Raw genomic sequence first — 25969 nt, 5'->3', positions numbered from 1 at the left:
GCAGCGAAGGGAACAAGCCATTGCAGAAGGTGGCTGAATCTGGCAGGTTCCCTGGGCAGGGGGTGGTGGTGGCTCCCACCCTGATGTCCCCACCGCCGTGTCCCCTCCCCGTGACCCTGGTGTGCGGGGCTGCCCCGCGCTTTGCGTTTCACTCACGGCTGCCCCAAACCTCGTCTTTCCAGCCAGTCCCCATCGATGACAACTTCTGTGGCCTCGACATCAACCAGCCCCTGGGAGGCTCGACGCCGGTGGACGGGGTGCCGCTCTTCACCTCCAGCCGGGACCGCATGACGTCTGTCGCTTCCTATGTCTATAACGGCTACAGTGTGGTGTTCGTGGGGACCAAGACTGGCAAGCTGAAGAAGGTAAGATTATTTCTGTGGTTTTGGAGAGCCGGGATCCATTTCTCATTGCTCTCAGGAATCTCTGATGTGAGTAGTTGCTGCTGTGTCTCATGGGTATGTCCCAGTGGGAAACTGGGAGCCAGTCACGAGCAAAAATCACAGGGTCTGGGTCATGGAGAGCCTTGGATTGCTGAGGCAAAGTTCATCCATCAGCACCATTAGTACAGAGTGGTTTCGCTGCGGTTTCTTTTGAAGGAGAGAAGAGCCAAACCCTGGGGAAGGTGCAGCAGAAGCTGCTGCAGCCTGATGCTGGAGAAGGGGCCGGCCAAGGCCACGCGGTTCCCATTGCTCTGGTGTTACAGCTCCAGAGCATCCCCTGGCATGGGCTGAGGCACCTTCCTGTGCTTCCAGCCAGCGATCTCCTTCGGCAGCACGGTAATCCAGGCCTCAGCACCCTGCCACCTCTTGCATGTACCACCTGCCTGGATATTACACCCTTCTCTGTTGTTTGAGGGTTTTTTTGCATGTTATCATTCAGCAAACTATGGTGTGTGTGTTTGTGAGGCTGATGAAGAACTTTTTGGCAATAATGGGCCAGCGTGATTAGAGACAAGCAAGGAGCTGACTTGCGATTCCTGGATTTGAGTGAACCTCTGTGATCTGTATCCAAGATCTCAGATTTTTCCTCTCTTTTGACGCACTGATGGAAATCTTGCAATAGTTTTGAGATGTTTCCCAGCAATCTTTCTGTAACTTGTGTAGAAGGCAGTGAGTTAGAAAGCTTTCAGTCATGGCAGAATTACCCATGATGGCAGGACGTTGGGTCATGGAGGGGCAGGAATGGGTTAACTTGGCTGCTTTTGGAAACGGAGCCTCAGGGCAAAGTCCTACTGCTTCTCTCTGCCTCTTACCTCCTGCTCTTCCCCCTGACAGCTGGATGATTGATCAGTCCTGGAAGATAACATTCCTCACCCTCACATCACAAATGCTGGGGTGAGTTGCCCAGGGCAAAGAGATGCTCCTGCTGGTTTCCTCTCCCAGCACAGGGGGTTGGGGGATTCCAGTGGGTTTTAGGATTTTGAAGTCGAACTGGGATTTTTCTTCCCCCGCCCCGCCCCCCACTGCATATCTTCTGACCCACTCTTCAGTAAGTAGCATGCAAAGGCTGGTGAGTCCCAGCCATACCATGGTCCTCACTAGTCCTCTCTCAGGAATTTCGTATTTAAAATGAGTGTGGAAATGGCCTTGGGGTGTGTAAGTGGAGGGGGAACCCCCCTGCTGTTGCTCTTTAGAGTTGGAGCTGCAGCTGAAGCTCATCAGAGTCTGCAGGACTCTGATCCACCTCCAGCAAAACCACCCTTGGAGATCCTGCCCTGGAAAGCTGAGATCCTTCAAATGAACCTGAAATAAAAGTGATAGCATCAGGTGAACCTGCTAAATGCAGGCCCCGCTTCTTCCCTAACCAGGGAAAGGGTTAACAAATGTAATCAACAGCAGGCTGCTAATTTTTTTGTGTCCTTAAGCAGCAGGGAATTTCTTCCTCTTCTATCCAGGAAAATACAAGGACAGGCAGATACTACACTTGAATGTCTGCATCATTTTAATTACATCAGTTCATTAATATTCATTTGGCACTTTACAAGTGCTGAGTAGTAGTAAATTAGGTGCCTCCCTGGTGCCTCTGCAGTGTCAGTGGGGCGACTGGGAACATGGGGGGGCAATGGGTTTGTCAGCAGAGCCCCTCTGCTCCCTGCCCACCCACCCGCGCTGGGGGTTTTTCTGGTTAAATGGATGGCAAAGTCACCCTCAGCATATTGCAAGTGCCATCAAGCAACAAGCCAGCCATGCAGGCGGGGACTGGCTGTTTGCAGTGTTTTTGCGGGGGGGCAGGGGAGGTGCCTCATTTAGAGGCAGTTAAAGCCGACAGCTTGTGCCTGCACACTAGATATTTATTGTCGCATCCCATGAATTATGTAGGATTACAGAAGAAGCAGTCTCTCTAGCACAGTTGAATTCCTTGCGCTCGCCTACGTTGCACATCCACCTTTTTGATGCCAAGCGGATCTATTCACACCCGTCTGCTTCACTCCATCCAGAAGGTGGGATGGGGTGATGGGGAAGAAGGGCTGCGAGAATCCTTCGCGTTTCACCTGGGTTTGAGCCGCTGGTAACTAGGCACTGAGAAAATGGCTTCATTGCTCGAGCGAATTTGTTCCAGGCATTCACTACGTTCAGCCTTTTGTGGCATCTGCCAAGCACCCTGATTCAACATGTAGCGGTGTTGTCTGCAGCTGATGGGACCCGTGCCTCCTGTTATCATTAGCTGGAGCTATCGCTGTCGCATCTTCCTCTGCACAGGGCTGGGAATGATGTTCTTCTTGATCTTGTGGGCCTGTCCAGAATTTTAGCAAGTCTTTTCTCGTTTGGCATGTGGGATCATCTTGTACATGGCCTAAGGGAGGCTGCGCGAAGCGTAGGAAGCAGCTTGCATTGAGCCGCGGGACTCGCTGCAGAGCGGGCGTTGCAGACGCGGTGGGAAGTTAACAGGTTGTCTCCAGTTTTTTGTGCGTGTTCCAAGACCAGACATGTCTCAAAGTCAGCAAGTGCTCAGGATGCTCAGGACTGTTTCCATATCTCCTCTTCTCCATATGTGAAATGAGGACAGCGAAAATGTGCACACCTCTGTAAGTGCCAGAGATTTACAGATAGACGCCTTGTCTCCTCCAGCTCACCACCTTGCATATCTACCTACACAATTAACCCCTGAAAGCTCCATCGAACCTATTCCCTCTCCCACAGATGCTGATTTATTTTGGAAACAAGCTGGTGGCTCAGTCTGGGCTTTCAAAGAAGGCACTTTTGTGTAGCTGGAGGAAAGAAGTCAGGGAGCTAGCTCTGAAATCTTTCAAATTTGTCTGTGCTTCCCCAGTGAGAATTCATTACCGAAAATGCTGCGTTATCTCGCCCATGTCCTTCTTCCCATTAACTTTTCACCGAACTGCCTCACGTGTCGTTCCCTTAGAGAGCGGCTACTGCTGCTTCAGTCTCTCTCCTCCAAAGGAGCTGAATGTGAAGGTCCCCAAGGCCCTGCCTGCACTTTCCTGGTACAGCTCAATGTTTTCTAGCTCTACCCCCATCTCTGGGTACGTCTGAAGTCCCTTTTTGCTCCTTTTAGCAGCCAGACTTGTGAAGGCCAGAGAGACGTTTTCTGTCTGCTCGGAGCCCCGGGGCACGTTCCCAGGCTCAGATCGCTGCGGATTTTGGAGCCCCCCGGGATCCGGGCAGGTCACCCACAGCTGGACTGCGAGTTCGGAGGGGTGTCGGTAACCAAACTGCTGACAAATAAGTCAATAATATCAGATAAGTCAGTTGACAAGGAACTTGGCATGTTTCCTGCGGGGAAGCAGAGTGTTTGCTGGCATCGGGGTTTGTGTTCGGGGTGTGTTGTACCTGCTGTGGCACAGCTGGTGACACACGTGTGTGCACCCTCGGTCACTGCTGAAGGGAGATGGATGAACTGATGGATCTGTTCGCCATTAAAACCCAGTGCTGGAGGAGGAATTTTTTTGCGTAGCAGCGGCTCAGCCAGCTCCCATCGCAGCCCGTGCGCGGGGCAGGGACCTGCGGTGCATCGAGTGCAGGTGCTGCATCCCGCGATGCTTCCCGGCTCCCTGGCGTCCCGCTGGTTTTGAGAACTGCTGTTCCTCGGCAGCTTGATCTAAGTGGGCGAAAAGCTAATGTGCTGATGATGCCGCGGCCTTTCGGATAAAGCTCCGGTGCGTGGGATGCAGTTTGTCCCTGCGGTGTGGTGGTCCGGCTCTCCTTCCAAAGTGTCTCAGCTTTGTAGTTGGGGGAGCAAAGGGGAAGCGGATGGTGTTAGAGACGTAATCATTCGGAATTGTGAGTTCCTGCAATAAACCAGTTTTCATTGGGCAAAATTAGAAGAGACATGAATGCAACAGTTAACAGCAACTAAGTGCTGGGGGGAGATGTGTCGGCTTGCTTGTTCTGTTTATGGGCTTCATACAATTCCATCAATATTGATGTGTGATGCCTTTGATTTTGACACTAATCATTGCTATGAATTAAATTTGCAGCCATATAATTAGGACTGCTATTAATAGGGCCTCAAGCTAAGCACTGCTGTGCTAGTTGTCTTTTTCCTGATGGAAAACGGCATCCACGGAACTCAGCTAATGTGATTTGCCTGGTAGATGCTGAGACTGATATGAAAATTATACTTTCTATATTTAGAGGGGCTTCTCTGAAAGGCAGATGCACGGGAAGGGTCTGACTCAGAGGTTTCCCAAGAACTGTACTGGAGTTGCCCTTAAACTTTGTAGTAGTTTCCTTCTCTTAAAACCTGTAGATTTAGTGGGAGAGAGGAGGACTGCAGGAAGAAAAGAGCAAACCGTCTGGTTTGAAGGGCTGCTATTGCAAGCCCTGTTTCCATCTCGGCTCCCCTTCCTCGTGCAAATCTTGCCATTTATTTCTCCCGTCCGGTGCTGTTTCGACTCTCTGCGTCCCTGTACACGCCCGGTTTAATCTCATCAGGCCGAGCACAGTGGCTGGGATAGCAGCGTGGCTCACCACTAAAAATCAATCTTGTATTTCATCCCAAGAGGTGTGTTTCTTATTAGACCTAATAAATCAGTGAAGTGCCCTTCATTCAGCTTGTCAATGGAGGACATTGTTTGTGATCAAGAATAAATAAATGTCTCTTCTGTGTCTGACACTGCACCATCTATGTGTTATTTTACCATGATGTTGTTTATTCCTGCTGTAGGAAAAACACATTTTCTGCAGCGGGAGCCAGCAGGCTGACTGCCCCTACCTTCATGTGAGCTGGATACACTCCTGGAGGTGCATATGGGATGGAAAACCAGTAATGGTGGTGTTGTGGCTGGTTTTTCCCCAGCACTAGGTTGTTCCAGTGGTGCTAAGGCTTTGATCTCTGTGCCCAAGGATGCTCGGAGCCACGGGACATGCCTTTGGCCGTGTTAGATCCATCCAGGCTGGGTCCGAAGGCTGCTCTGCATCCAGGGGTTGCTTCTGCAAAGCAAACAGAACATGCTCTTGCAATATCTGACTTCAGTGTAAACCTTGGTGCCGCAGGCAAGAACCCAGGTTTGGTTATTTCGGATAGTGAAGGTGAAGGATAGCGTGTGCATCTCCATTCGCACCCCGTCCTCCTGGATAAATGGGCGTCAGACGTTGTTCCGAGCTCCCGTAACGATGTTCTGAGCTCCTTTAACCCGCTGGCTCGGTGGCAGCTGCGCCGTGCGCGGCTGGAATCGATTCTGGCGCACAAGGTCACCCGCCAAGAGCTGCTTGGGATGTGTCTGGAGGAGAAGCTCTACAGAAAAATACATAGCGCTGCAACTAGTTTTCACAATTGGAAATGCATTCCTGTTCTCCTATTGAATGCCCGAGTGTGTGGTGCGTTCTGTCCTTGCTTTCAACGGAGGCAAACCTCCACTTTTGCAAGGGACAGCGATAACTGGTGGGATGACGCACTTGGGGGGAAAGGCGAACTTTAAGTGTGGTGTTACATCTTGGCGTGCGATAGTTTTATTCAGCTTGGCAGACTTAATTTGTTCCATTAGCGGGAATAAAATAGATGTTTCGCAATGAAATATACGTCCGAACCTGTCCTTATCTGACTTCATTCTATGGATGATTATCTTACCCTTTTAATTTATCCATAATTATTGCCCCCGCACGCATTCCGTAGCACTTCAGGAAAAAAGGCGGTTGCATCAGTGTGTAGAGGAGCCAAGAGGAGATCAGGCTGTTATCGAACAGATGAACATCATCCCCATGCAGACGCCTTCCAAAGGAGGTACCTATAGCTTTAGCCATAGGTTGTAAGGTCGGGTGCTTTGCTGACTCAGCAATTGATCTGTCACCCTCTGACATCCCAGCAGAGCTGTGAGGCTCTTGGTTGACTGAAGAAGTTGTTCAATTGACAGGTTTGAGGGCCAAGTCTCTCTTTTTTTTTTTTTCCCTAGGACATGAAATAAGGGGCTTTTTATTTGCTACTGTATTGCTGGTGATTTCCTCTGGAGTGGTGGGAGAAGCTGAAGTTTTCCTCCGTAAACGAGGATTTTTGGAGCCTCAGACAGTAACTCCTCTTCGCTGCCGTCTGTGTAAAAATGATGCTCTCAAACTGTGACCCAGAAATGTCCCCAAAATACCCAACGGTCCCTTACGTGTGTTCCTGCTGGTAGCCAGGAGCTGGAGTCGTACTTATTAATTAGAATTTGTGCAGTTCAGGAATGTCCCTACCACCTCTTAAAGGCATAAAATTGGCCTCCTCTTCCAACCTTGCTTCTCTAGTTCTGTTATCTGTTGCCTGGCAGAGAAAGTAATATAAGAAAAAAAAAAAATAGACGAGAAATTGGGATGTATTTTTATAGCTGCTGGCGAGCTAAGGGGCAGGTGTTGAGGAAATGCTATGTGAAATCGAGCCAGGTGGGCTCGGAGTCTACTTTTAATCTGTTTCTTGGCTCATGAGATAGCGATAACTCTGGTTCTTACTCAGGTTCAGGCACATTGGGGAAAAAAAAAAAAAAAATCTTGACATTTTCTGAGTGCAACAATTACATTTTATGGGTTTCCGAAGCAAGTGGAGCCAGGAAAGGCTGTAAGTGGCTGGGCAGCCCGATGCATGGAAAGCATCCTACCTGGGAGGATGCTTTGGAATCTGTCTTGGTGCCTCCCGCACAGCATTAAAGCAGAAAAATGTCTCCTGTCTCGCTTTTCTCAGTGCTCTTGGGTTTTTGTACAGGCAGGAATAAAGCTCTGAGCAGCACAAGTGAGCGTGAGGGGAGTTTTGAGGTGCATCAGTCCATGTACTTTGGGACTAGTTACCAAGGTAACTCTTGGCAATCAGGTTGGTTTTCCCCCTTGTGCCCATATGTGGTGGTTTTTTGTCTTTAACGTATTTAGGGAATAATTAATCCTTGCACCTTTTAGAAGAAGAGGTATTATCTCTTTTATGAGGATGAAGCGAGGCAGAAGTTATTCCTCCTCTGTTTCATGATAGATGTAGCAGAGCTACATTTTTATTTAGCTCAGTAATGCACTTCTTCTTCAAGTCATCTTGGTGAAAAGTATCAGGAAATACCAAACTATTCTCTGAATCCATGTTCGTTTTTCGACTGTCCCCTGTTTTCCTTGGAGTGTAAATCTGAAGAAGCTGCTGCGTTCTGGATGTTGTTGGTTTTTTTGTGGGGCAGGGCAGTGTTAGACTCCTGCCTTTCTATTTATAAGTCAAGAGGTTCATGCTTGCTTTACTATATATATATTTTTCTGCAGGCTTTTAAAATCCTCAGAGGTCAAAATAACATGGGTTTTGGTCCATTTGTAAGATCTTGAATCCCCGGGTGGCAAGAAATACTGTGAGAAGACCGTGTTATGTTGCTTCTATAAATGTTTTCCCAAGGAGAGAAAAAAAAAAAAAACACACCAAACCCACAAATGTGATGGGAGAGATGGGGGAATCCTCAGGAAGAATCCTACGCACTGGCACAGCCCCCGAGCTGCTGTTTCTGCTACGAAAAGGTTGGGATTTAGGGAAAATCGGGCAGCGAAATGCCACGCAAAAGCAGAACTGCCATGGCTTGTGATGGGACGTGCCGTTAGGCTTTCCCTTGTGCGTCTGACCGATGCTGCCTTTAGTATTTCCTCCATCCCGCAATCAGGTTTACTACCCATTGTTGTTATGGTTGCTATTTGCCGCTGGCCAGGACAACGACAGCATTCGCGGGGCTGTAAAATACTGCGTGGTTTGCGGAGGCAAATCCATCACTTGAATGTCTCCTCGCTATTTATGGCTGTGCCAGCCGGGCGTGGATTGGATGCAGCCGGTCTCTATATTAGCATTAGTCTATTATGCCTGTTATGATGCATGGTCTCCCCACCTCCTCCTGCCTTTTATTACCCTCTTTTCATTTCTGTGGAGATGCATGGGCAGGCAGATGGTCTTTGGGGAGCTCTTTGCAGGCAGCCCAGCCTGAGCAATAAAGGAGGCAGAGAAACCCCTGCCCGGGATACGGAGCTGGGGAGTGCAAATCCCAGGGGGTTTATGCACGGGAGACATTCCCTGCGGTCTTTGCTGAGGCTTTCCTGGCTGTGACTTGGACAAAACCAACAAAACATGAAATCTAAATGTCACCGCTGCCTATTCGCAGCGATGGGAGCGACTTCCAGCCACCCCCTTGCATGCACACTGTCCAGGGGTCTGATGCGTGCAGTCTGTCCGTGCGTTTGGGTTTTGATTGTAGGAGGTTTTTCTTCGCTGTCGACCGTAAACTGGAAGATTATGGTCATTCATTAGGTGTGTCTCAAAGAAATCTGGGATGATGCTAATCAAGCAGGGGCAGAGTCACATTCGGTGACTGGGAGAGAGCAATGGGGTGGTACGGCGAGGGGAAGGATGCGGGGATGCTTCTGCTCGCTTTCACCGCTAGTTTTATTGAGCTGACATTGAATATGTTACTCAAGCTTGCAATTTTCTGCTCTCTAACTGGAATTTGCACCTAGTGATTTACACCCCTGTATGCTGTGGCTTTGCACCGCTGAGCCCAGGGCAGCACCTCCAGTCCGTACCGGGCAGCCTGCTGGGACCAGGGCAGGACGGTGGAGGAATTATTGGGTGAGTGAGGGTTTAAGATGCCTCTGACACATGCATGCAAACAGGAGAGCACAGGCAGGACTGGAATAATTAGTAAGTGGCTCTGGTAGCGTTTGTCCCGTCATCCCCCCTGCTCCTCAGCTGGGGACCCTGTCACCTTTCCTGATTGTTCCTTCTCGCTTGGTTACAAGTCTTTGCATCAAATAGATACATGTAGATGAAAGTGATGTGCATTTAAAATGAATGTACACATCATAGAGCCTAGCTGTTATACAGTGTGGGATTTTTTTTTTTTTTTTTCCAGTGGTAAGGTGGTAAATTATTTATTGTGTGCTGGGCTTTAATCTCATAAACCTGCCTGCGGGCCTTGAGCAAACCAGCCTGAGCATCCCGCGAAGCGCACAAGTCAGGCAGCACAAAGCCCGCTGTGACTGTAGGTGGTAATTGTTCATCTCCCTCCCCCTCATCAGCTCATTAAAAGCAGCGGGCCCTGTTAAGTTGGTCACCACCACTAACTTAGAGAGCGATTTGCATTTGCTGCTTGGAGAGGACGCCAATCCCGAGATTCCCCCGTTAGTCAGAAAAGAACAAGAGTCGGTCCCTTGAGCTGCTCAGAGTAAAGAAAAAAGGGTGAGGAAGAGATACAGGGGTAAAACAAGGTCTTGCAAATAAACATCGCTGTGCCTCCAGCTGGGAGCACTTACCTTGCGAGCGACCGGGAGCGTTCGCAGCCTGCAACCTCGCAGCTCTGAGCTAACATTTGGCTGACTAATGCGATGTTTGCTTTTGCTAGTCATCCTGCAGCCAGTGGCTTATTAGTGGGAAAACAGAGCATCCTTTTGCCTGCTTTCAGTTCGGAGTTTCTTTGATGCTTTTTTTTTTTTTTTTTTTTTTGCCTGACACTCTGAAAGCTCCGAGAGACTTTGTGCCGTAAATGCAAGTCAGCTCGCACAAGTGAAGGGGCTGTCCTGGTGTTATATATTTAAATTAGTAAATGGCGGAGTTGGGATAAAACCAGATTCTCCTCTTCCCACCTTCCCCTTTCTTTTGACACTCAGACCAATTCCACCTCTTGAGTATATTTGGGTGAAATCATTCTGCAGAGCTTTGAAGCCAAAGGACAAGCAGGCTGAGCCTCTCTGGTTTTCTTTCGATGCATTTTTTTTGTGCGCAGCTTTTCACATTGGGGGCTTGGTCTTATTATTGAGAAATAAAGAACTGGAATAATGTGCAAGATACAGATTGAGGGACAGGTATACTGGAAGAGAGACCGAGAAGTTTGCAAGACAAGGCTTTCCCACCAGGAAAGGGGATAACATCACTTTTTCACTTTCCAGGAAGTTTGTCTGAATATGACTTTGTAATCCAAAGTGCAAAGAAAGCGAGATAAACACTGAGCTTTGCTGTCAGCAATCAACCAATAAACATGTTTAAATGTCCTACAGTTCAGAACAAAACCCACCCCGTTGCATAGGGCACAGCTAATACTTGGGTTTTACAAGGCTTTAATGGATCGCTGCCGCGCCAAGGTGCAGACACAGGGGTAACAGCGAGACTGTCGCTGTGCCGCGGTTTTCCCAGCACCACACCTGTAGTTCACTCCTGATTCTCTTCCCAATTCTGTTCCTCTGAGGAGCTGTTGGAGCGTTTCTTGCCGGGTTTTTGTTTTCTGCTGGAGATGTGTCCTGCAGCTTGCCCTTATTAATTAAAAGCTAAAGCAGAAATCCCCTTGGCATGCTTCAGCACGGCTGCCACGAGAGCTGACCCTGTGTTTCCAGCACTTTTCCCACTGAACTAGTAGGACATTTAATCAAGGTACAACAGACACCGTCTCCTGTTTCCCTACGGCTTGTTAAACTCAGCACATGGGATGCTGCTGGGTGGGGAAGGGACTGAGGGTCCTGAGCTCCTTTTCTCGCTCCAGGAAACTGTTTAGAAGCTCGACTTAGCAGCTCTAAACTCCAAAGACTGGACTTATTTTCAGTCTGGACTGGATTTACCCCTCCTTGTGAGAGGGGAACACTGATCTTTGGAAAAGCTGTGAGGCTTAAATGATTACAGCATGCTCAGAGAGGAAGGTATCCACGTAACTAATAAAAGCAAAGTGTTCAATATCGGTAGCTGAGAGAGCAATCAAACCCTCTGTGTACAGGGGAAAGTGGAGTTTGGCTGGGGTTGGGCTGGTACCAGCAGCTTCAGAGTCCGGATTGCCATGGAAATGCAGTAGGAACGGCTGCAGAAACTGTGTGTAGATACAGGACAAACAGGACAAAATGCCAGTTATGGGGTGTGAGAATAGCGTCTGGGTATTTGCTTGTGAAAACAAACAAGCTTCATGTTTTTTAAGTGTGCTGCAGCGAGACTGGGGTTGTTAAGAAACCCACGATCAGAGGCACCAGGCAGCCCAGGTTCAGCAGGATCAATGTGTTATTCCTAGAGGAGCATTAAAGAACAGCCGATGCCTTCTGGAAAATGTTGATAAAGCTCTCTTTTTAGAATCATTTCTGCTTCTCTAGCACAAATGTACTATTTCTTGTTTGTATGTGTTGCTTTCTTCATTCGCTCTTTTATTATTAGGGACATTTACATGAGAACAGCGGGTTTTTTGCTCTCGCAGCACATTCCTCAATTGCAGCTGTGCTTCCTCAGCCAGAGATCTCTGCCTCCCCTTGCAATGGGGCTGCCCTCTCTCCTGGGCACAATTGCATCCACGCTGGCTCAGGGACACACAGATGATGGTGATTTATCCCCAGGTGAGGCAGCTCCTGCATCCCCCTGCTCCAGAGAGGGATGTTCCAGCTCATCCCTTGCTCTCCGCTCTCTTTAAGCCATCTTGTAAGTCGGTTGGGATGCTCAGTGCATTCGGTTTCCTCCTCTGCGTGGTGGTTGTTTGTACTTTTTCAACAGAAAGAGGCCAGCATAGAATCCTTGAGCCGGGGAGGAATCCTCTCAGGGTTTCCCAAAGTGGCTCTGGCTGCAGAGCTTTAGGCAGCAGGAGAAGCAGTTTTGAAAAGCAAAGCTAATGGAGATGTCTGGCAGAAACCGAGTGTATGTGATAATGTAGATTAAAGAAAAAAAAAAAAAAGAGAAGAAGAGCCAGTGTTTAGGGCATAAGCAATGACATAAGTAATGTGGGGTGATATATTTAGTCACTCCAGACCCTGCTTGCAAAGAGGCAGCGTGAGCCCAACTCCCCCCCTTTCGCAGGCACCTGGAGAGGGCCCTGAAGGACCTTTTGCTTTCTCCGGGTGCCTCGCTCAGCTCTGCACATGGAAAATGTAAACTCCAGATGTGTCAAAGCACATCTTTAATTTCCTCTCGCTCTGTTGCTGCTGGAGCTTTGCTTTGGGGGGTTGGCATTTTTAGGTGTGTTTTTGCTGGCATCTTAATAAGCTTGGGATAAGCCAAACCGAGGAGGAGCGCAGGGGCTGCTGTGCATCCTCCGTCCCACGAGCCCCTGTCAAGTCCAGCACCCCCGTGCCCGGCAGGAGCTCTGCGGCTGCTGATTCATGGAAGCAAATGGTTGGAGAGGTGAAATTCCTCCCCTCTCTGCTTCTCTCACCCCTGACCCTGCTACATTTCTTCCTCCTGACCCCTGAATTTCAAAACTGACCTTTTGTATCGTGGGGGAGGGCGGGCAAGCAAAGGGCTAGCTGAGTTTGGCTGTATTTGGGAGGTGGGGGGAGGTAAAACTGAAGCTGAGCGATGGCTGGAGGTGTAAGGATGCTGTGGGGTGCTGGGTGCGAGCACAGGGCGGCGGGGATGGGAGCGGGTGCTGCTGCTCCATCACGTAGCGTCTGTCTTGAATACTTGCTGGTGCATTTAGTTTCCCGCAGTGCAGGCAAACAGCTGAGCTCTTGTATTTCATCGCCAGCATCCTGCGCTTCTCCTGCCACCCTGGCAAGGGGTCCAACTCTGCAGGGAAGTGGCAAAACCATCCCGGGCTGCTGGTGGTGTGGGGCAATAGCTCTGATAGCACAAGGCAGGGAGAGCTGTGCGTGATGCTCGTGTTTGGTTTTTAATGCACAGGTTGGTGGCAGCTCCTGTTCCGTGTCTTCTCAAGCAACAAGTGGTGGGGACGTGGGATGTGGCTCAGCCTCAATGGGCTTATGGCATTTCTGCATCCAAACCCAGACAAATGCGATGGGCTTGGTACAACCATCCCACCAGCTCTTGCTTCTGCGCAGCCTCGTGCTGCTCCTTCCCCGCTCTGCCGCAGCAGCGGGTTCTTCTCACCCCTTCAGAACAACAAAAGCAAAATGTGCTTTTTCACCTGCACTAAAATGCCAGAGGACCCGGTTTCTGTCCCGGCTGAAGGAAGCACATTTCCAGTGCACAAATAGGACTCGATTATCCTTCCGGGACCTTCACCCACAGCCTTTGGTCTGAGGCTCCAGCGCAGCCGTTGGCCTCCTGCCTGCGCTATGGGATGAGCTGCTACCCTCTGACACACTGCTGGGGGGATTTAAAAAAAAAAAAAAACACAGAGAGAAAAGCCCTGCTGTCTTGTGCAGAGGGAAACTGGTGCTGCAAAGTGGCCCAATCTGTCTCTGTCCCCCCCACCTCACAGCACATTGTTTGCTCTCCCGGACCCCTGGGAAGGTCCCTGTCGATAAGGTGCTGCATCTTGTCGGAGCGGAGACGAGTTCCTCCGGAATGGATGTGGAGGCTGGGAGCGCTCAATATCCTCCCTGACAGGTAGAGTCTCATTTAATAGGATCCTGCCATATTCATTACCCCGGCAAAGCGGCTGTCGGCCAGGAGCGCAGGTGCAGTGCGCGGCCCCCCCGGCCCCCCGCTGCCCCCGCCTGCACAAAGGCTCTGTGTGAATAAGTATGCAGTAAATGTCTCCCTCTCGCAGATTTATTCCTTCATTAGGTATTTAAATACATTCTGCTGTATAGGATGCTTCTGTGAGGCTGCTGCCTTTTTCTCTCCATGGAATAAATGTGGCGGCTGCGAAACGGCTCTCCCTGGCTATCCCCCCCAACCCCGGCACCAAGCGGAGCCATGGGGGGTTTTGGAGGAGGGTAATGGGAGAGGTGATGATGGGCCCCTGGGGAGCACACGGGGGGTTCGTGTGATGGTAGCTCAGGACACGCGGCTGCACATCCCAGTGCACGAAGGGACCGTGGGTTTGTGCGCATCCCCGTTGTCACGGACCCGTTGTCCCCACGGTCTGTGGACATCTCGACCTGTGTACGCAACGGCGTGACCAGCAACCGGCCCTTCGGCCATCCCAGACAAGCTCGGGGAGCCAGAGCCCTGGGCTTTGGTGTGGTGGTGGTGGGATGATGGGGATGGACCCCGTGGAAGTTCTTCCTTCCCTTCCCCTTCTATGCCCGGGTTGGACCATCCCAGTGTGTAGCATTTTAGGCAGTTGCAGTAAAGGAAATGCTCTAAAACCGTGCAGTCATCGAACCAAACAGCTCAGGGAAGAACAGAGAAACTAAAATTAGCACAAGTGCCCCAGGCAGAGGGCCACCTGGGGCTCTGTTTCGTTTCCCTCTTAACTTTCATCTCTCTTATTTGTAATTTGTGGTTGATTTATTTTTTTTTTTAAGAATTTTTTTTTTTTGGTTCCCTCCTCTGAAAATGAGGAGCTTTGCTGGCTTGTGATGTGGCCAAGTCTGATCCTTGCAGACCCCTGTGCCTTTCCTGCCCCTGATTCTGCCCAGTTCTTCCCCTTGAGCATCTTCTGCCACCACGAAGGAGATGCGGTGGGGAAGCCTTGGGCATGTGTCCTGGGGATGGACCCAAGGTTTGTCCACATCTTCTCTCACTTCTTCCTTAACTGCGTTTTTGTTCTCGGTGCTGCTCCATCCCAGTCTGTACCAGGTCCTTCCCTCAGAACTTGGACCTCCATGCTCTGGAGGACCCTCGTGTAGTGATTTAAGACAGTGTCACCCAGTCGTCTGCTTTGTTTCAAACCTCCCCCAGTGATTTAAATTGATGTAACAGGCTCTGTCCTGAGCTGCTGAAACATATATATATATATATCTATATCTATATCTATATATATATCTCTATATCTATATCCCTTCTGCTAATGCCTCTGGGCTCAGAACCGGGGATCGTGACTTCTTGAAGCACATCAGCAGAATTTTCTCATTTGTTTAAGTCCTGATCCACGGACCCACCAGACTTGCGAGGTCTAACAGCTAATTCAGTTGCAGAATATCGTGATTTGGTGTATATTTTCGAAGCTGCCTTTCATTTGGGGTGCTGAAACAGTTGGATAGCCAGCAGGTCTTTGGCAACCAGGAGAAATCTGATGATTTTGGAGATCTGAACATATAAAATTTAGAGGAAGCTGTGAGCGTGGACAAATCTGGTGACGAAGCTCTGAAGTCTAAAAGGCTTCAAATACAAATGCACCTATTTATCTGTGTCCAGATAACGTTGTCAACTGATACGTACTGATGGGGGGACGTGACGCCGTTTTCTTTAGAGGTGATCTCTCCTGCCATGGGTTGCCTGTGGCACCTGTATGGTCCCAGTGCTTTCTGGGCTGGGTTTGGGTTTTCACAGACAATTTGCTGCACCCTTGTCCTGGAGATGACTCATTGTAGGGCAGCAGAAGACTTGAATCTCTGGCTCATTTTGTTCCTGGCTTTGCTCACATCCCAGATCTGTGCCAGCTCTGCCGCTGATGGAAGCAATGTGCCCGCAGTTGTTTAGAAAATAAACAAAATCTCATTCAGTACTGGTCAGCAAGGCGATTTTTTTTTTTTTTTTTTTTTTTTCTTGGGTGAATTCCAGTTGAGTGGAGGCTGAAAAGGATTTGAATCGATGGTATAAGGTCTAACAGTGCCTCGCTAGACCCAAGCAAAGCATCCCCCCCACCCTCTTCATGATGTAGTTTATTCTTCTAATGAGTGTTACTTCCACCGAACTGACCCACCCTGGTTTTCCTTGGTGTGAGGTGGCCTGACCTCTGTCGCACTGAATCACTGTTATTGCTCTGCTGCCCTCCCCAGAGCTTTCTCCCAGCCCCGGCTTTCAATGCCTTTGGCCAAGGATAAATTCACAAACAGGAGCTGGCATCGGGCGGTGGAAGATGTTCAGGGGTTTGTTCATCACTAAAACCTTTCACAACACGCCTTGAAATTGGAAACTTGGCTGAGGGGAGGAGCGAGCAGCAGAAGCCCCAGGCGCTGCTGATGAAGCGATTTGAGCTGGATTTGGATGGGGGGACAACGTCAGTGGAAGTCAGTCTCACCCACGAGTCTCATCGTAACACAGGTTTTGGGCCATGGCTTTGGTCAGCGCGGATCAGGATTTCCTTTTGAGCTTGAGAATGGCTTGGTAAATGAAATATTCATCTTAAACAAGGGTGTATTTTAAAAGCCTGGAAAATCCAGTACCTTCCACTGAACCATTGTTCTTTCCTGCCCGTGGCTGTGGCTAAATTAAGACTTTCTTAGAAATGCACAGGTTAAAAGTTTAAAAGCTTAAGGTTTCATTCATAATTCACGTATCAATGAGGCTTTGATTCCTCCCGGGGAAAAAGCCGCCTCTATCTGCAGTGCATGTTGATAGGGTTACCCTGCGCCAGAGCTGGGCACCTCTCTGCCTTTCCTTTCTAAGCGCCTTTTTTCGGTGCGGGATGGCTCCCAGGGGCTGCCGATGGGGAAAGCAAAACCTCTCCCTTTTGGGTCATTGGCTTGAATCTGACCCAGGTCAGTAGTTGCCAAAAGTCGTTAACGTCTAATGGCTGCTCGGTGCCCTGTGCAAAATGAGTCACTGGGTCCTGGTCCTGTTCCCAAGGCGGGCAGGGATCCATGTCCCCAAAACCTGCTGTCACCGCCGTCTCTGATGGCCCTGAGGAGGTGAGTGAAAGACCAGCTGGACGCTGTCATCAAACAATACCTGTTAAACGTACACCAGGCCTCTGGGTCTTTTCCTATCGGCGCATCTCAAATTATTTCAGAAGAGGTAAAGCCGTGTTGTCCCCATGTGAGGGACAAGGGGGCCGAGCTTGCGGTGAGGAGGTCACATCAGCGCACGTCCTCTCTGTCCTGTGCTTACACTGCCAGGATGAAAGAGTAAGGGAAGAATAAAACCATATTAGAATAACGCCACTTTTCTCATGTTACCCTCCTTTAATAGCGGCTACATCCTGAGAAAGCTGCCTTTAGAGCAAGCTGGTGGGCAGATTGGGTGGCAGTTTTATGGACTGCCGCAGGGAGCTGAGATCTCATCCCTCAAGCAGTAGGACCCAGACCTGATCCTGGGTCTGGCTTAGTGGAAGAGGAGGGTGGAGAGAGACCTGGAGGGAGACCTGCCTTCCCCTGGCCAGGCTGCTCCTTCCCGTGCCTCTCCTTGGCACCCTGCCCTTCCTCCCCTCGCCCGGATGGTCTCTGCATCTCCTTGTCAGGCATCCAAAATATTTCCCATGTGCTCTTCCCATCCTTTCCAGCAGAGTCCTTGCCTGGCTCAGCGCTGGAGCCTTTTCAGCCTTAATCTCCTCTTTGTGCCTCCGAGACACCTCTGCAGCGCTTGGCGGGGGCACTACGATTCAGCGGCTTCTGCTCTTTTGCATTTAGGGTGAAGATCCCCCATATCCTCCCCCTTCCCCCCCATGTATAATACTGACGGTTCTGAGAGGGATTAGAAGTGGAGGAGCCTAGCAGTTTGGCTTGAAACTTGTCCCTTTTGGGATTCTTTTGCCTCTATTATCCAGCAGATAAATCTGTTTTCAGCTGCCTTTCTGTGCTGGGAAGGGGAGCAGCGGGTGGCAGCCGCTGCCTTAATCCCCCCCCAGGTGTGGTGCCTCTTCCACCACGGCCAGGTCCCTGCGCTGCTCTGGAGGTGCAGAGACAAGGCTATAAAATTCATTTGAATTATCAGTATCAGGAAGGAGAGGCGGAGGAATTTTGTTGTGTTTTGGGGGTGTGTTTTTGTTTTGTTTTCCTTTTCTTTTTCCCCCCTTCTTCCTCCCAAACTTTACCCAAGCATCTGCTGGCAGCAGCCGCTCAGCAGCAGCGGGGCCCGGAGGGTTCTTGGCAGGCGGTTCAGCGGAGGGGATTGGGTTGCAGGAACAGAAATCCCTCCACACTGTGCGCTTAGTTTTATTCTGCCATGTGGCATCTGGCCTCGGAGTCCTGCCCATTCCCTGCCCCGATCAGGGACGATGCCCATCGCACCTATTGCTGCCCAGGGTTTCCTTTGCTCCTCGATCATCTCTTGCTCCAAGAATGAACCGATGATCCTGTGCGTGTGTGTGTGCTGTGGCACACAAAAAAGTGTTTCGTTTTTTAAGCCTCTCAAGATCTGCATTAAAAATCTGTTTGAACAGACCAGAGATGGGATAACACAGGACTGTTTTCAGCTTTCTGCTGGAGTTACATCTGATGGCTGATCTTTTCTCCCTAACACCCACAAGTGGCTCATCCTCACCTCCTTTACCCTTCCTCTCCACTCCGCTTATCCAAAGCTCACCTAATATTTAAATCTGTACCCAGGCTTAAGGCATTAACTTAGTAGTATAGCATAATGCATTGATATATACCAATCCAGTTATTTGCTAATAATGCAGGTATGAGGGGCAGAGAAAGAAAAACCACTCAATTTCCTCCTAAAGGGGTAGGAAATGGGCAAGCAAAAGCTACCCCAGGACTAAGGCGCATGCCCTGGCGGCTGGGGTCTTTGGGCTGTTGTGTGCCTGGGAGGTGGCAAAAACATTTTCCCAAGTCCTCCTGTAGAAGCTCTGCTTTTCCATGTGTTTTTCCCCTGTTTTTCTCTGGTTCTGCCCTCTGATCAGTGCCAGCGTGGCGCGGGCTGGCTGGTGGAGCATCCTGGCTCCGGGAGCGACTGTGGTCCCAGCTGGAGCTGGAGATTAGAGCGAGAGCCCGTCTGGGCTGGCAGATGCTGCGTTAGCTGATCTTCTGGCTTTAGTGCTCCGCTGTGAACCTTCACAGCCATTCCTTCAGATTTTTTCCAGGGGTCAGGTTGATAATGAAGGGATTAATTTAATTCCCCTTGCCTTCACCCCAAGCTTCTCACGCAGCTGGTGGATGGCTGTTCATCTGTTAGTGTTTTTATTGGTATAATTCGGTCTCTGGTTAGTGTTGGAGCTCGTGGGATTGTTGGGTTGTGGTTCTCCCAGTGGACCGGTTGCTGGGGGGTGCAGCTGGGCTCCCCCTAAACCTCCCTGGCAGCCAGGATGGGAAGGGAAAAACATCTTTGCAAATCTTAATAATACTTGAAAACATTCTGACTTTGGTGGAGCGCACCAGCTCGAAAGTTGTCCTCCTCCCTGCCCCTGGCAGTATGTATTTTTTTATTTCTGTTTTTCCAGCAGCGTGGGCTTTGTGTGGGACTGGTCTCCACTGGTATCGCTGCAGTGCCGTTCAAAGGGACTTGCTGGCACGTAGTGGAGCTGCTGACGTGTGACGCAGCCCCTGGCACAGGCTAATGTGACCCCTTTGAGAACGGTCCCATCGGCCGGGGCTGTTTCTGTGCTTAGTGCTGAGGATAAGCACAGCGCATCACAGCTGTGCGGTGGATTTTTGGGCAAAATTGCTGCCATTTCGGCTCTTCAGACGCTGCCTCTGTTCACCTTGGTGCTCCCGACCACCCCTTGCAGGAGGGGGCTGAGCTGCAGGACTTGATGACAAACCCAGGGTTTTGGGTACCCCTGGCCAATGTCCCTTCACCACCGTACGGCTCCTCCTGGAGGTCTGCGTGGGGTTGTCCCCTGCCCTGGGGACAGAGGACGCATTCCCACGTTGACACTGGAAATGTGTGTCTCCTTGGAAGGAGAGGATGGCTGGTAACTGAGAAAAACACATTAGTATTGCTGGCTGCAGCTTTCCTGCCTCCAAGGAGCTCTTGCCGGTGGGTGGCTGCATTTGGTCTTTTTTTTTTTTCTTTTTAAATTCTATCCCAAACCTGTTTCAGATTAAAAACAAACGCTGTTGCATATCAGTTTGTCAGTCACTCTAGACCTAATCTCTAAAAATAATCTCTTGGCAACCCTCCCTCTCCCCCTAGATGGGCAATAATTGTTTCAAGACATGTCAGCCTTTGTTTAAAGTTAGTTTTGTGTTTTCTTGAGACTCACGTAGAAAGTAAAGGCTGTGTTTTGTTCCTTTAAGGGAAGGAAAAACTGAAAAAGTATTCACTGCAGGGAGGGAAGACGCCCTTGCTGTTAAAGAGATGGTTTGACTTGGCCTCTGGCAGCCCTGAGGTGCCGATGACGATTTACCTGTTGGCGTGGGACAGGATGGGACCGTCACACGCTGCCGTGTCTGAGCAGCCGAACCATGCTCAGCGCCTCGAGGACACGAGAGGGACCTGCTTACTGTTATTCTATATCAACAACAAGCTCTATTTCCCATCAGTCCTGGAAAATAAGCCCTTCCACTGATTTTGATGTATTTTGATTAAATATTAGTCTAGCCCTTGGCTCCCTTCACTTGATTTCCTACAGGCAGATCTGTGTGTCATTGCCCAGAAGGCTCCTCTTGTGCCGCTTCCATGTCCCTGCCAGCACGCTCCTGTAGCTGTGTTTTTCACATGGACATCGTGTGTGATGTGTCCGAGCCCGGAGCAATGTCACATTTGTGCTCCTCGGGTCCCCTCTGCTGTGGCCAGCAGCGATGTGGGGTCAAGGCCGCGGGTCTGGGGTCAAGGCTGTGGGTCTGGGGTCAAGGGCGTGGGTCCGGGGTCAAGGCCGCGGGTCTGGGGTCAAGGCTGAGCTCTGGGAGCAGCTGGAAATGCCTCTTGAGTAGGTGCTTTCAAAAAAGAAGGTGGTTTTTTATCTGAGTGCTGCTATGGGGAAGGAGGAGTTGAAATGAGAGCGAACCGCGTACACTTTAAAGGAGTAGTTTTCCAAATAAAAGAAATAACTTTTAGGAAAGAAGAGCTTGCTACATTAATCAGGAGGAATAGCTCAGATTCCTCAATTTTGTGGCTCCTGTGCTCACGTCAGCACAAAATGCCACAAAAATGATCAGAGGGATGTAACACCTCTCCTACGAGGACAAATGAGAGAGTTGGGATGTTCAGCTTGGAGAAGAGAAGCTCTGGGGAGACCTTATTGTAGCCTTTCTGTACCTAAAAGAAAGATGGAGACAGACTTTTTAGCAGAGGCTGTTGCGATAGGACAAGGGGTGACGGTTTTAAACTAAAGGAGGGAGATTCAGGCTGGACACGAGGAAGAAATCGTTGGCCCTGAGGGTGGTGAGAGCCTGGCCCAGGTTGGCCAGAGAGGTGGTAGATGAACCATCCCTGGAGACATCCCAGGCCAGGCTGGACGGGGCTCTGAGCAACCTGAGCTGGTGCAGATGTCCCTGCTCATGGCAGGGGGGGTGCTGGGGAGGTCCCTCCAACCCAGACTATTCTGTGATTCTATGATCAGCCTTCTCGCCATCACCTCCAGCTGCTTGTGGGGATGCCGCGCTCACGGCTGTGCGAGCACACGCGTTTCCCATGTGCCCAGCAGATTAAATATTGCATACTTGCTCCTGTACGTGACGGTTACCCCAGGGCTGTCGTGTTCTTACCTGGCTGTGCCGTTTCTAGTGGCTTTGTCCGTGAAAGGGAGATTGACAGTGCTGGGAATTGGCCACCAGGCCCAGGAGGAACTGGTTTGTAGGTTCTGCTGGCAGCCCGAACATCTGGGACGCATCAATTCACAAATGTGGTAACAGCTTATCAGGGAATTGTGGTTTGGATTACAGGAAAATCCCAGAATGAGCAAACCGCTGTTTAATCTGAAGTACACTGTCAGCCTGAGTGTGATTTCCAAAAGGAAAAATGATTATAGGGAAGTTTTGTTTGCCCCTGGGAACTTTCTCTCAATTCAGGTCTCATTTGTAATAATAACATAAAATATATCGCTGATCACTCCCTCCTTATTTTCTTTCCCTCCCTGCATTTGCCTTTTGCACTGCTTGCTTTTCCCGGCAGTGTTGCTCAGAGCTGGAGACTTGGTGTTGCTCTTTAGAAACGAGGTTTGAAACCAGAAGTTCAGTGGTTGGTTCAGCTCCACATTCCACTTGGCAGGTCCGAGGTGAGAACCTGAGCATTAGGAGCATTCAGGTGTATTTGCCATCACCTTGAGTTTCATCTCCGCCTTAAATCAAGGGCTGAGAAGCATTGGAGCTATAATGCTCTTATGAAATTGCCAACTGGACTGTTAAATAGCTGCGGTTTGCATTTCGAGGAGGGAGGTATTTTTAATGCATGGACTTGCTGTGCTGAATTCTAGCTGGTGTTTGGAAGCACCAGGAGAAAAGCAGCCCGTGTTTTACCTTCTTGTACCTGCACCCCCCAGAACTGTACGTTAGCTCTGGCATGTGCAGATAAATGTATATGGAAGCAGCAGGTTGGCCTGATGTTCACTGGGGTGATGCTGGTGGAGCAGAGCAGCATCCTCTGGGTGAGATACAACCCGGGGAGCCCTTATTCCATGTTTTATCCTTGGTGCGTCCCCCTCCGAGCCTCTGGGACGAGCTCCTGCAGGGGACAAGCCCCCAGCCTGTTCTACTGAGGGTTATTTTGCTATGCTAGCACAGACAGTACAAGGAGCCACCATCCACTGCTCCAGTGAGACCATTTGAATACAAAACCCCACAGGGCACCTTTTGACAGGTCCCCAGCAGCTTTAAATATGGGACCTGCAGGAAGCCGGTGGTTTGAATGGTCTGAAAAAATTATTTCCCTTGCCCAGCTGCTGCTGAAGCTCTTTGTGCATCTCCGATCTAACACGGAGCCGGAGTAACCACAAACGTGAGCTAACAAGCAGCAAGCAGACACCCCACCTTCCTGGATTTTGCTGTCTGCATTATTCAAAACCATTGGGGGATGTGATTTGCATTCTTTATGGCCAAGCAAAGGCACCGTGGGATCTCTGATCCCCTTTTGCGGGGTAGGGGAGTTACGTGTGATTGCAGAGAGACTGGCAGGGAAATTGCTGAAAATTGCACCTATCATACCAAGCACGCGTGTATGTGCATGTATGGAGGCGTGCGTGGATCCCGGAGCTCCTCTCCGGTAGGCAGGGAAGGTGGCTCAAAAGAGGTCGAGGGAGAGACGTGGGGGTGGCTTTCTGCAGAAAAGATGCTCCCGAGAGAAGGGGTCGTGTGGTCCAGGGATGCTGGAAATGATAGTGCTCCATCAAAGGGGAGTTAATTTGCGCGGGAGGTGGTGAAATGAAATGCCAGGCAGCATCTTTTGGGGAAAGGAATTGGAGAGGAAGGTGGAGCGTGGACAGATGGGATTTGACTGGCTGAGTCTTTAAGGAAAATAAGTCTGGAAGCACGTAGGATTCTGCTGTGAGATGCTTTACCTCACATCCCAATTAACACAAGCAAATACAGAAACTGTGTTGAGCACAGGATACATGTGTTGATATTTAATTATATACCAAAACTCGGGTCTGTTACAGCCGCTCTCAGGAGTGGGAGCACAGGCGATACAAAGTGTGCCGGCGTTAGTTTAAAAATACTTTGATGAATTTATTGAAGGAGGTTCTGGACCCTCTCTTTGTCGGCAGCAGGTGGGTCCCGGTCCCTGTGCTACCACCCCGTGCAGCAGCATCCCCATCCCACCCCGGGCTCAGCTCTTTCTGCTCCTTTATATTTCCTCTTCAGTTTGCTTTTATTTGCCTTCCTGGATTTGAAGGTGCAGGTTTCTCCCTGCATCTCCCAACTGCTGTACAACTTCTTGGAAGAGAGATCAGGGCCTGACCCACTACTACTTTAGTTTTAAAATGCACCCAGTACAAACAACTGCAGTTTTACTAGAGCATGAAGAGCACCTGTGCAAACTCCTCTTTCACGCCTCCTTTTGCCTTCTTCTACTCAAGCTTTTTGCTCAGATATCAGCAGGGACCTGTGCATTATTTATTTATACTGCAGCAATACTGAGCAAAATCCCTCCACCACTGCTGTGCTGGCTGTTGTCTGTACACAACACCGAAGAGCATATACTGGGATGGAAATTAGGATAAAATTTATGTCCATTTTACAGCTGGAAAAGGAGGACACAGTGACGTGCCCAAGGGCACATAAAGAAGGTTTCTAGAGCTGGGTTAGAAGGTCGTAGCCCCCAAATTCTCCCCTTTTTGCAGGGGGAAGGCTGTCATTGCCCAGATGTCCCCTTCCCATCCCTGACAAGATCCACCTTTGTCCTTGACCCATGGCTGAAGCATCAGGAAGGGCTTAAATGTGTGAACCCATCCGGAAATCACACAGGCTGCCAAACCAGCGTCAGAACAGCAGCATCTTCCAGTCCGGACTGGAGCCAGTGGTTTCATGGGCAAAAGCTTTATATTACAACACCCCGCGTTCCTCTGGCACCGGCAGCTGCTGCTGCAGGGACATTCCTGCGGATTCCCACCGAATGGTGCCTTCTCTAGAAACTTTGCTGGCTGTCTTCACTGCGAGAATCCAGATGGCTATTTTTCATTTTTCTCGCAATCTGGTCACGCTAAAGCTCAGCTGGAGGTGAGCGCATCTCTGCGTGGAAGGGCTGGCAAACCTCTGCTCGCATCAGGGAGGACCGGAGAACTTCGGGGGATTTGGATGCCTTATGGATGCTGCAAAGAGCTTTACCATAAAGCTGCAGGTCGAGCTGCGAGTCAGGGCTCATGTCAGATAATGGCAGTGGGTCATTTCAGGCCAGTCTTTGGCATTCAAGTAACATAAACCCATTTTTTTTACCTAGAAGCAATGTCTTATTTCGCCATTAGAGTTCACTGTGCTTTGGGCTAATGACACCTTTCACCTTCCCATCTTCCCTGCGTCTCCCCCATATCATCAGTGTCCCCCCTGCAGAACAAGGCACATCGCCTCCCTGCCAAAGAAGTAATTGAAAAAGTTGCCGAGACGTAAATAATTAAGGCTTGTCGTGGTGTATGGGGAACATCCTCCCAAGTGTCTTGTTGGAGCAGGTTAGTGCCAGCTGATTGATGGGCACTTGCCTTGATCGATGTCCCTAACTCAGGGACACTCGTGTTAAAGTGACAAAGCTGCTGTCATTGAGTCAAGATAAGTCCGTAGACAAAGGCTGCATGTTGTTGTCCACAATGAAGCTGTAGATAGTCTTGTGTAGGCATTAGAGATTTCGGGTGCTTGCTGTAGAATAGGAGGTGGGCTTGCTGCTCTGCTCCCCCATGGGATGTCTCCTGTCTCAGCTGCCTGGTTTTTGCCGTTGCTATGTAGCTCAAAAACTCAGGATGCAGATTTTTGAGGATCGCAGTGTTTTGGACAGTAAAAGAAAAATGGAGGCTGTATTATCTGGCTGGATTTAAGCAGGCACTGGACATGAAGATGCCATTCCCTGGATGAATAGAATCATAGAGTCATTTTGGTTGGGAGAAACCCTCAAGATCATCGAGTCAAACCATTAACCCACCCCTGGCACTACTCCATGTCCTGAGAACCTCATCTCCGTCTGTCCAACCCCTCCAGGGATGGCGACTCCAGCACTGCCCTGGGCAGCCTGTTCCAATGCCCCACAGCCCTTGGGGGAAGAAATTGTTCCCCAGATCCAACCTCAGCCTCCCCTGGCGCAACTTGAGGCCGTTTCCTCTGGTCCTGGCGCTTGTTCCTGGGGAGCAGAGCCCGACCCCCCCTGGCTCCAAGCTCCTTTCAGGCAGGTCAGAGATCAGAAGGTCTCCCCTCAGCTCCTGCTCTCCAGCTGAACCCCCAGCTCCCTCGGCCGCTCCCATCACACTTGTGCTCTCGATGCTGCCAAACCTGCGCTGGGTCTGGGCTGTCACCACGTTCTTCTCCACCAAACCCGGCGCTGCCACCTCGACATCGCCTCCCATATCGCTGCTCTAACGCAGACACGCAGATCACGAGCTACTGGGTGAGCGACAGAGCCAAAACCCCCCGACAAACAAAGTGTCTGCCATCCGTGCCACGTGCAGAAGGTGGAGCCTGTGGCTGCAGCCTGGGTCAGTTTTGAAGGCTTTGCCCCTTCTCTGCGTAAAACATCCAGAGCAAATGTAGAGTGACAGGAAAGGGGT

General features: G+C 50.1%; 1 protein-coding gene across 1 annotated transcript in view; it reads left to right on the top strand.

The window, feature by feature from the left end:
* Window positions 1–25969, top strand: part of PLXNA2 (plexin A2) — a 167115-nt gene that overhangs the window by 21193 nt on the left and 119953 nt on the right. The window contains exon 3 of the mRNA XM_065649738.1: window positions 183–365. Within this exon, the coding sequence (XP_065505810.1) occupies window positions 183–365 (183 nt within the window). The remainder of the gene's footprint in view (window positions 1–182; window positions 366–25969) is intronic.

Source organism: Caloenas nicobarica, chromosome 21 (genome assembly GCF_036013445.1).
Source record: "Caloenas nicobarica isolate bCalNic1 chromosome 21, bCalNic1.hap1, whole genome shotgun sequence".
In the NCBI taxonomy this organism is placed as follows: Eukaryota; Metazoa; Chordata; class Aves; order Columbiformes; family Columbidae; genus Caloenas; species Caloenas nicobarica.
This window is presented reverse-complemented; position numbering and strand designations above follow the sequence as displayed.